The sequence below is a fragment of the Kogia breviceps genome, chromosome 15 (assembly GCF_026419965.1).
Source record: "Kogia breviceps isolate mKogBre1 chromosome 15, mKogBre1 haplotype 1, whole genome shotgun sequence".
Classification (NCBI taxonomy): domain Eukaryota; kingdom Metazoa; phylum Chordata; class Mammalia; order Artiodactyla; family Physeteridae; genus Kogia; species Kogia breviceps.
This window is the reverse complement of record NC_081324.1, coordinates 58767670-58778624: the sequence shown is the minus strand read 5'-3', so window position 1 is coordinate 58778624 and position 10955 is coordinate 58767670. Positions and strand designations below refer to the sequence as shown.

Genomic DNA, 10955 nt, shown 5'->3' with positions numbered 1-10955 from the left:
GTTGTATCAAATTCCCTCCACGTTAATGTTTTGAATAACCAAGCACGTTAGCCAGGTTTTTGCTCAGCGCTTCCCTTTATTGATAAAAAGGAGCATTCACAAAGAATCAATACCTAAAGCTCATCAGGCAACTGCATTTACTTTTATGATGTTCTCAATGCCGAGCTTTAACAAAGAAAACCTCGCTTCTGTACTCTGAAAGGCACCGATAGGTGCTGGCCACCACATTGATAGCACATTTTTCTCAAGAGGTATAAGAGACCAGCCCACACCACGGCTGTGAGTCCATTCTTCCCGGAGGATTCACAGCGCACGGAGCATGATTCCTAGATGTCCGGCCATTAGGACAGAAAACAGCGTTTGCCCAGGCTACACTGGGTCTTCTTTGTTGCGCACGGGCTTTCTCTAGTTGCGGCGCGCCGGGACTACTCTTCGTTGCGCAGAAGATGGCTGTGCCCCCCACGTATGCTGATCTTGGCAAATCTGCCAGGGATGTCTTTACCAAGGGCTATGGGTTTGGCTTAATAAAACTTGATTTGAAAACAAAATCTGAGAATGGACTGGAGTTTACAAGCTCAGGTTCAGCCAACACCGAGACCACCAAAGGGACGGGCAATCTGGAAACCAAGTACAGATGGACCGAATATGGTCTGACGTTTACGGAGAAATGGAACAGTGACAACACACTAGGCACGGAGATTACTGTGGAAGATCAGCTTGCACGTGGCCTGAAATTGACCTTCGATTCATCCTTCTCACCAAACACTGGGGAAAAAAATGCTGAAATCAAGACAGGGTACAAGCGGGAACATATCAACCTGGGCTGTGACGTGGATTTCGACATTGCCGGGCCTTCCATCCGGGGTGCTCTGGTGCTGGGTTACCAGGGCTGGCTGGCTGGCTACCAGGTGAACTTTGAGACCGCGAAGTCTCGGGTGACCCACAGCAACTTTGCAGTTGGCTACAAGACCGATGAGTTCCAGCTTCACACTAATGTAAATGACGGCACAGAGTTTGGTGGCTCCATTTATCAGAAGGTGAATAAGAAGTTGGAGACTGCTGTTAATCTGGCCTGGACAGCAGGAAACAGTAACACTCGCTTCGAAAGAGCAGCCAAGTACCAGATCGACCCTGACGCCTGCTTCTCGGCTAAAGTGAACAACTCCAGCCTGATGGGGCTAGGATATACTCAGACCCTAAAGCCAGGGATCAAACTGACACTGTCAGCTCTGCTGGATGGCAAGAATGTCAGCGCTGGTGGCCACAAGCTTGGTCTAGGACTGGAGTTTCGGGCATAAATGAATACTGTACAATCGTTTAATTTCAAACTATTTTGCAGCATAGCTAACTTCAGAATTTAGTGTACCTTTTAATGTTGTATGTCTGGGATGCAAGTATCGCTAAATATCATGTTAGACTTCCAGGTTAAAGATGATTCAGCTTTAGGGTGTTACCCTTTCAGAGGTACAGGAGAAACCCAATTTCAAAAAAGGTCCTTTCAGCTGTAGACTTGAGGGGGAGCTTGCTGGCCTCTCTAGAGATGTCAGGTTTCTTTTTTTACCTCGAAATGGCTGCAAGTGGAAGTTGATAATTTGCAGGCACTTTGTAATTTGTAAATTCGTATTGAGTAAATGAATGAAATTGTGACTTCCTGAGAATTGAACTTTGGTTTCCTACCCTGATTGAGGAGAGGCTGTTTGATGGTGTATACAAACTCATCTGAAAGGGATTTTTCCACCCCAATCCATCACCTCTATTACACCAAAAGTAGTCTGCAGGGCGTGGTAGCTGCTTCTTTTGTGTCATTTTGGGGTGGAGAAGGTGGATGTGATGAAGCCAGTAATTCGGGACTGAACTGTGTTTTTTCTCATGTTGTGTTTTTTTGCCCTTGCACCAGAGTATGAAATAGCTTCTAAGAGCTCCAGCTGCAAGCTGGGAAGAGTCTCGGTGACTGTAATCACATGGTGACCACACTCAGAATCTAAATTGAACTTCTGTTGTATTCTCGCCGCTCAGTTTATTTTTTAGCAGTTTAATGGGTACATTTTAGAGTCTTCCATTTTGTGTGGAATTAGTTCCTCCCCTTCAAATGCTGTAATTAACATCACTTAAAATAAAACTTGAATAAAATATTTTTTTAAAAAAAAGGAGTATAATAAGCTCTTGGGTCACCTTCAAAATATGGTTACGTTCTTTCCCTGGAGCAGAGTTACCGTGAGGTATCAAGTGACTGAAAAAGCGAGGAGAGGAAATAAAATGATTGCTCAGCAGGAAAAGCGTGATGGTGGTGTTCCAGCCTGCTTCTCCGCCACAGCAAGGTCATGGATATTCAACGTGAGCCCAAGCGGGTCTTCAGCAGCAGACACCATGAGCGCGATCCTGGCACAAGTGGTGTTTGTGTGACAGCTGCATATATGGGCTCCAGCTCCAGCCTCAGTCCTGCTCTGCAGAGGAAGGTGCGTCCCACAATTTCCCACCGAGTCATGAGGTCAAGTAAGAATTCCTCTGATGTCTTTAAATAGTCTTGTCTCCAGCAAGCAAACGTGGGTGTGGTTACTGAGCGTGCCTGTGTGTGCCTGGCGGGGATAAGCAGGTCTCCGGTTGCTGCTGGAGGGGGTTGTGGAGGGGGATGTGGAGGGGACTGCAGTTGCCTCCCAGTGACACTGGTAAGATCTGGTTGCAGTGGTTCAACGGCAAGAGCTCATGCACTAAGGTGCTCATGGAATGATGGTGTCTGATGGTAAAGGCAGGAATTGGCTGCCTTCTTTGCTGGATGGGAAATTGATGTTGGGGTCTGTTGGAAAAATCACTTGTCCTGTGAATAAGTTACATGGACCACCCCCCACCCCCACCCCGCCTTGAGCAGCTCTTCGAAGACGTGAAACCGCAGTCCCCCATACTAAAGCTGCCTAAGTCTGACCTTGAGAATGTGCCACCCACTGCTCCTGGCTTTGTTGCCCTTCCCCACATGGGGTGAAGGTAGAAGGGGGAATTAGGGTGAGATGACTGCTGGAATGGGGGTTGGACTGATTCACCCCGATCGTGTCCTTTGGTTTCTGAAACCCTGGGCTCAGTCTGCTCTGTGCCATCTAGTGTGTTATCTTTGCTTCAGTCCTTTGCTTTAATTTCTCTTTAGTGTGGATCACAACTTACCACATCGTGGAAACCCATGTGGGTCTGTCTCTTTCACCAGACTTTGAGCTCCTTGGTAGAAGGAGCTGAGCATTACTCCTCTCAAGGTCCTTGCCCAGGGAAGGTGCTAATACATATACATTCAACTGAATTAAACTAAGGATAGTAAGAAGTTAGATACATCCTAGCAGCAACCCCCTTTCCTGTCTTGCTATTATCTGTCGTGTCCTATAGGCAAACGTGCCAAGAAACCCGAATGCTTGGACTGCCACTGATCTGAAGGTACTGTAGGTTCACTGCCACCTTTTCATTCTAATTCTTGAACTGTCACCACATAGTGATGTCTCAGGGGCTCTTGGCTGCTGTGACAACAGTGGGGTTCAGTGACTCTCGTGGCAGGAGCCCTGTAATTCCTCGTCCTGATGCTGCGTTTAACTGACAGCTGTGTACTCTTGGAATTAAAAACAAAACAAACCATATTTTTACAGATCCTTTTGTCTAAAGAGTTTTGCATGTTGCTCAACTCATTTTTAAATGTCCATATGGGAAAGCCAAGTGGCAAATATCACCTTTCTCTGAATATGAAAAAGGTAATGACTTTTTTGGGTGGCCTGTCTTTGCCTTACCTCCTCTTTCCTGCCTTTTGGCCATTTTTCCCCCCTATTATTAGCTCATCTCTGAGAAGGCAAATGTGGTAAGGGAGGAATAATGAAATTATTAAAGGATGATGTAACCACTGGCAAGCGTCTCTAGAAAAGCTCAAGGATGTGACCGTGAGTGCAAGAGGAGGATTGGGAAAGAAGGTGGACACTGAATGTTAGCTTTGGCTTGTATTTATTCTCTGAAAGCCATCACGCTGTACCCCCGTCACTCACCACCAGACGTCAGCATGAGCGGCTAGATTGTTACCCAACAGTCATTCTGGAGGCAAAGTTCCTGTGGTCGTTTCCCCCCGGACTCGTGGGGAAGCTCTGGCTGATTTGGTCATTGCCGGGAGGGCAGGACCCCAGCTTGCTCTTTGGTCCCAAGTGATGCTTGATGGCGGCTGAGGTGGGAGCATGTCTTGCCATTGCTACCCAGCTGCACGTTGCCAATTCAGGGGCTGAAACCAGATGGTGTCGATACCTCCTATATCGTACCTGGCCCACTGCACGTACTTAGCAAATATTTCACTTTTGATTGACTTTGAATCAGACCTGCTGTCCTCCCTTCCAAAGGCCGAATCCCACCGCTCCCCAGAGAATCAGAATTATTTCTCTTTGGGGAAAACCCAAGTCCTCTTTCAATTACTGTTTAGAAGGAGATGAACATAGTATTCTGTGGGTTATTAAGAACATACAGAGCTAAAAGCAAACACCTCCTTAGAAGGGGTGTTCAGTGTGATTTAGCAAATAATAGCACAAGCATCGACCCACAGAAACAGGAAGAGGAGAAGGTTTAGACCAGGAAAGTACCAGGCTGAGTCTGTCTGTGTCTCCGGCACCCACGTCAGGTGTGTTTTTTGTCCTTCAGGTAACTAAAGAGCATCTCCAGACCCCCCTCCAGCAGCTCGGGCAGGGGTTTGGATAAAGGGTTGTGGGAAATGTGAAGCCCTTTGTCCATGGGGTTCCAAGCGATCCTGGCCAGTCTGCGCAGCAGGTAGAGCTCCTCGGGGAGGGTCTGGATGTCATTGTTGTTCAAGTTCAGCAGCTCCAGGCTCGTGAGCAGGCAGAGAGAGTAGGGGAAGGTGTGGATATTGTTACTCTCGGCAATGAAGATCTGCAGGCTGGCCAGGCACTGGATGCTCTCGGCAATGCTCTCCAGGCGGTTGGAGCCCACGTGCAGGAAGTCCAGCTCCCTGAGCGAGAACACGCAGACAGGGATGTGGGCAAAGCGGTTGTGGCTGAGGTTCAGCTTGCGCAGCCGGGAGAGGTCGGCGAGGCTGGCGGGGAGCTGGGACAGGAAGTTGTGCGACAGGCTCAGGACCTCCAGGTTCCGGCAGGCGCTCAGCTCTGCCGGCAGCTCCGTCAGGCAGTTCATGTGCACAAACAGGACCTTGAGGCTCTGGAGGAGGCTGACCTCCCGGGGCAGGGTCTTCAGGCGGTTCCCGCACAAGTTCAAGACCACCAGCCGCGTCAGCTTCCCCACCTCGGGCGGGAGGGCCCGGAGCTGGTTGTGGGACAGGTTGAGCTTCTGCACCTCTGACAGGCTCCACAGGAAGTCGGGAGCGTCCGTCATGCCCTTGGTGACCAGGCTGAAACTGACGTGCCGCAGGCCCCGCTTCAGCAGACAGCGCGGGTCCCTCCCCGAGAGCAGAGCATCGTCCCACGGGGAGAACTTCTGCCTCCCCCGCAGGAACCCTCGCCCCGGGGGGCCCTTGTCCTTGCAGCGGGCACCAGACTGCCTGGCCCCCATTTACCTGCCTTCCTCGTGCTCCTCTGTCGCCGCAGGTGGGGATGGGCTCCCGGGCCGCTGCTGAAGCCCGGCAGGGAGCCGATCGGGTGATGGGAGCCGAGGCCGGTGGTGCCGCAGGTGGAGTAGGACTTGGGGGGAGGTCCCAGATCCCCGGCTCTCAGGGTCCCAGATGTCTAGCCGCGCCGCGGAGAGCCGCCTGTCTTCCAGGCTGGGTTGAAGTGGCTTCTCTCGGAGCAGCCGGGCTGTAATGATACCCTTGTCCCTGAGGCTGCAGAACTGAACCTCTCGGGTCCCTCTGAACACCACGGGGCAGCTGTCACTGTCAATTCTGCCCGCACTTTATTGGCCTGGTGTGTGCAGACGGGTCAAGGGGAGGCCGTGTCTGACTTTCCTGTCTCTGCTTTTCTGGGTGTCACAGCTGAGCAGGGCGATTAACCAGCCCATCTCCGAAAAGAAGCCAAGGGGAAAAATAAAGCCAGGGTGTCTGCAGGTCTCAGGCTTATCCGGACCGTGGAGCGGAGCCAGGCTGAATGTGAGTCGCAGAGTTATGTTCCCAAAGTTAAGGATCGGCAGACGTAACATACATACCGATTCAAACCGCGGTGAATCATGTCGTGAAAAAGTAACAGAAGGAGCCCCGACCCCTGGAATCCTTGAGAACAGTGTTTTACACGGTACTGGTCAGAGGTGATTCCTTGAGGAGAGGGTGAAGGGGTCTTGACCACACTCCCATTTTCTCCCAGAGAAACTCTGGGGTCCTCTGTTCTACAGAGAGCTCCTGGGTTTGGTACGGTGCTCTGTAAACGTTTGGACAGCCCTTGACTGGCCACTTAGTAAGGAAAGCACGGTGCCTATTGTCCTGGAAAGTAGTCTGAAGAGGCCTCCCTGGGTACACACCTCTCTCCATCTCTCTCACTGAACAAGTTAACTTATACCCTAAGTCAGTTGTTGGTGTCATGGGCTGAACTGTGCCCCCGCTCCCGAATTTCCAACGATGAAATCCTAACTTCCAGTAACTCAGAATGTGACCGTGTTTGGAGACAAGGCCACATGAGGACACAGGAAGAAGACGGCCGTCTGCGAGCCAAGGAGAGAGGCCTCAGAAGCAACCTACCTGCCAACACCTTCTCTTAGATTTGCAGCCTCCAGAATTGTGGAAAATAAATTTCTGCTGTGTAAGCTCCCCCGCCGGCCAAGTCTATGGAGCTTTGTGTGACGGCCCTGGCAAACTCACCCAGCTGGGCCACAGGCGGACACATCTGCACAGGTGAAAAAAATCCTAAAAATAAGTTGTGGTTAAGGGGAGAAGAGATATCGAGGTTGATGGCCCAGGTTCTGAGAAAAGGGCGTATGGGCTTTGCGAGGGCTGGCTTGGCCTGCAGGCCTGCGGCTTTTGCTGGCACAGCCGTGGCATAACAGTTGGGCCTCCTGGACAGCAGTGCTGGTCCTGTGACTGTGGTCTCAGAACAGTCATCACCAAGCCAGGACCTTGAGCTGGGCTCTGGCTGGGTGCCGGCCCGGGGAAGCTGCAGGCCCATCCACTGAGGTGGGGCAGCAGGCGGCGTAAGACAATGCCAGGCCATTTCTGCCCCACTTGGCGTTTGGGAGAGCTCTGACCCCTTTCAACTGAGTAAGCCCCAGGCATTCCTGGACAAAGGTGGACACTCTAGACTTTTTCTATGGTATACTTGAGTATACCATAGATATTAATTGGGGACGGGGAGGGGGGGAGTAACATGACTAAATTTGTTCCCTAGGTTTTTGGAGCAGATCACACCTTATATATGTAAATTTCATGTGACAATAGAATTCTGCTGCTTCCATGAGCCTGAGAAATTATGCTAGAATATCTGAAATGCGGGGACCAGCAGGAACTGGGATGGTTTGAGAACGAGTCATGGCTGTCTTCTTTGTGACAATTCTCTCTCTTTCCCCTTAATACATTCTTTCCAATAAATACTTTTTGAGCACTTATCAATAGCCAATATTGATCGAATATTTACTATGTGAAATGCACTGCACTAGGTACTTTACATAGAAGATGAATATTAAAATTATCTCCATTTCAATATGAGGAAAAGGAAGCCAGAGAGAGGTCAAGTTACTAATGCAAGATCAAGTCACTTGCCCAACCAAGTTCAAGTATCTACTCAATGGCAGGACCAGAATTCAAACCCAATTAGTCTGACTCAACAGCCCCGGCTGGAACCATAAGAAAACTCTGGGCTTAAATGTATACAGAGGTGGAATTACTGGCTAGGATATGGTTTTCTGTTTTCAAGTTTCTATGGAGTAGGTCTGGAGAGGATATAGGTAAAGAAATGACTCTGTAACCACATAATAGAAATAACTACATAATTAGGCATTAACCCTACTTTCTCTCCCCCAACACAACTAGGAGAAGCCAAAGTTAAAATACCATTCCCAAAGACTTTGGCATAATGGATTTAATCCCCTCCCCAAAATAGTTCAGTTCTTTAGCGAGATTCTCATATATCGAATGGACGAGTTGTATGGATAGCTGACTGTTTCTTCTAAGTTTTTGAAACATGGATGATGCCTCTTATTAACCATGGTGATCCGGTCCAAGCTCCAGTCAAAGCAGGTTCACGGAGGGGACGGTCATAGTCTCTGGGTCATGTCCTCATCTATGATGTGGGCCGTGGAGCCCCTTCCTACCCTGCGAGTCAAGATTCTCACTACAAGTGAGACCATTGTAGGGAAATGCAAGTCAGACTTAATGCTTTCTGGTGAAAGCAGGCAAAATCCAAGGCAGCTTTTATTTTCCTCGCATTAAGTTTCGTCCCTGGGGAATAAAGAGTAACAGGATATGCGGTGGGGCTTTGGGACTTACAAGCCTCCACATCCAAGTTTTGCCGAAAGAGACTCTTTGAGGCTGAGTGGATTTCAGTTTGGCATAAGCCTCAGAGGGCAGCATTGTTGACAAGTTTTTGAAATTCCAGGGCATGTAAGTAATTTGACTGTCTTTAAAACCTAAAGAAGTTATAGAATTATAGAAACATATTTAATAAGCCTACCATGTTAACTACAGTGTTATATATTCCAAGTGATTCTTGTTCAACATATGAAAACCAACATTTCTTATTTCTTTAACCCTAAATAAAATACAACTGAAACGAGGAGAGTATAAAATAGTAGGTTATGAAAACATCCAGAGCTTCTCCTGAATTTACACTAATGGAACATCATTGAAAATCTCTTTATTGTCACCATGGCTTTTCAGCTTATGTCTACAGATCATGTCTGTTAATTTTGGGTGAAAGAAATGTGCCTGTTTCAACTGTTTGCTAAAATAACCATTTTATTGATTTAAAGTTTTTAAAATAGAAAGTACAGAAAAGTATGGAGACAATCCAGTTAATGTTTTGCATTTGTAAATTTCGAGCTTTTCCCTATACATATCTACTTCAATGTATTTTCTTGTACCAAAAAGAATTTCTTTTCATCTGTTTTAGCCCAGGTTTCCTCAATAGCATACCTGGAGGCAGGAGCTCTGGGGCTAACTTGGCCACATCTTTGCAGCAAGGCCTGCCTGTTGCTAGGTTTCACAGACATCTGCACAGTGGCTGGACCACCATGTCTCAGAACAGGCCACCATGTCTCCCTGCTTAAGCATCTGTAAAAGGCATGTAACGGTGAAACCCAAAGTACATAACAAAATGCCTTAATTCATGGTTATTAATGGTACATTGAAGGTTCATGGTGACCTCAGTAAATGACAGTTGCCCCATGAATGGCAGCTATTAAACACATAGACCACCCACCCAGCCCCCCACAGACACCCCTAGATTCATTGACCGAACATCCCCATGCGTTTGATGCTTATTTTGTCCTTGTTCATGAACTTCACACTCTCGTCAAGGGCAATCAGACCTGTGTCTGTGAAGCATCTCTCACTGATCTTTCACTCACCTTCTGTTTACCGAGTATTTACTTAGTGCCAGGAGCTGTTTTAGACACAGTTATACAGTCTATCTGATATTCAGAAGACTCATGAGGTAGATATTATTAACCTTAGGTTAAATATGAGGAAGCTGAGAGTCAGTGGGGTTAACTGACGCATAACTAGTTAATATCAGAGTTCAACACCTGGTCTTCTGATCTAAATCCTGTTCTCTTTCTACCATGTGACTAGCCAGCATCCCTCTGCACAGCTTTTCTTCTTAGTAAAGTGGCTTATTACTACTCTGATTAGAGCATGTCCCTGCCTTCCAGCTCAGAGCCACCGCAGTGAGAGGCAGCCCAGCCTGGTGGTCAATGTCAAGGGCTGAGCATCTTGGGTTGTCATCCTAGATTTATTACTGAAAGTCCATGTGAACCGGGGCAAGGTACTTAGCTTGTATGTATTTCCATTTCTTCATATGTCAAGTGGAGATAATCACAGTAATTTATAAGGGTGCTGTGAGAATTAAATGGCTTAGTACACATAAAACGCATAGGACCCATCTCCATAGGTAGCCCATGAATGGATACTAGACAGAGCACAGGAAAGACGGCCAAGCTATCCCTGTAGCTTATTTTATTTTATTTTTACTTTTTAAAAAAATTTATTTATTTAATTTTTTAAATTTATTTTTGGCTGTGTTGGATCTTCGTTGCTTTGCGCGGGCTTTCTCTAGCTGTGGCGAGCAGGGGATACTCTTCGTTGAATTGTGCAGGCTTCTCATTGCGGTGGCTCCTATTGTTGCGGAGCACGGGCTCTATGCGCACGGGCTCAGTAGTTGTGGCTTGAGGGCTCAGTAGTTGTGGCTCGCTGGCTCCAGAGCACAGGCTCGGTAGTTGTGGCTCACAGGCTTAGTTGCTCCGCGGTATGTGGGATCTTCCCAGACCAGGGAATGAACCCGTGTCCCCTGCATTGGCAGGCAGATTCTTAACCACTGTGCCACCAGGGAAGCCCTGTAGCTTATTTTATATGTAATAGTTTGTACCTCTTACTCCCCTCTCCCTACACTGCCCCTCCCCTTTCCCTCTCCCCACCGGTAACCACAGTTTGTTCTCTGCACCTGTGAGTCTGTTTCTTTTTCGTTATACTCCCTAGTTTGTTGTAATCTTTAAAATTCCGCATAGAAGTGATATCACCCAGTATTTGTCTTTCTGTCTGACTTATTTCACTTAGCATAATGCCCTCCAAGGCCATCCATGTTGCTGCAAATGGCAAACTTTCGTTCTTTTTTATGGCTGAGTAGTATTATCCCGTTTGCCTTTAATCGCTTCTCTGTTACTATATTTTGACATTTGTCTGTTTAATGCACCCCTCCATTTACCTGCGTCCTGTGTGCATGGGCTCATCACATAATCCAGAATTGTTTTTATTGACCTGTAATTGACATATAACATTATATTACTTTCAGGTGTACCACATGATTCAACATCTGTACATATTGTGATGTGATCACCATACTGAGTCT

At 47.7% G+C, this 10955-nt stretch overlaps 1 protein-coding gene and 1 pseudogene across 1 annotated transcript; one reads left to right on the top strand and one right to left on the bottom strand.

The window, feature by feature from the left end:
• The first annotated feature begins 442 nt into the window (after nt 1-442).
• On the top strand, nt 443-1305 carry LOC131742896 (non-selective voltage-gated ion channel VDAC1 pseudogene; annotated as a pseudogene).
• A 2644-nt stretch (nt 1306-3949) lies between these two features.
• On the bottom strand, nt 3950-6048 carry LRRC30 (leucine rich repeat containing 30). The gene has a single exon (XM_059041267.2). It carries the CDS (start codon nt 5524-5526, stop codon nt 4621-4623), a length of 906 nt encoding a protein of 301 aa, XP_058897250.1. The 5' UTR covers nt 5527-6048; the 3' UTR covers nt 3950-4620.
• Nucleotides 6049-10955: the final 4907 nt, after the last annotated feature.

Excerpts from the sequence above, each read along its gene's own strand:
- LRRC30 (XM_059041267.2), bottom strand. The coding sequence starts at position 5,526 with ATGGGGGCCAGGCAGTCTGGTGCCCGCTGCAAGGACAAGGGCCCCCCG.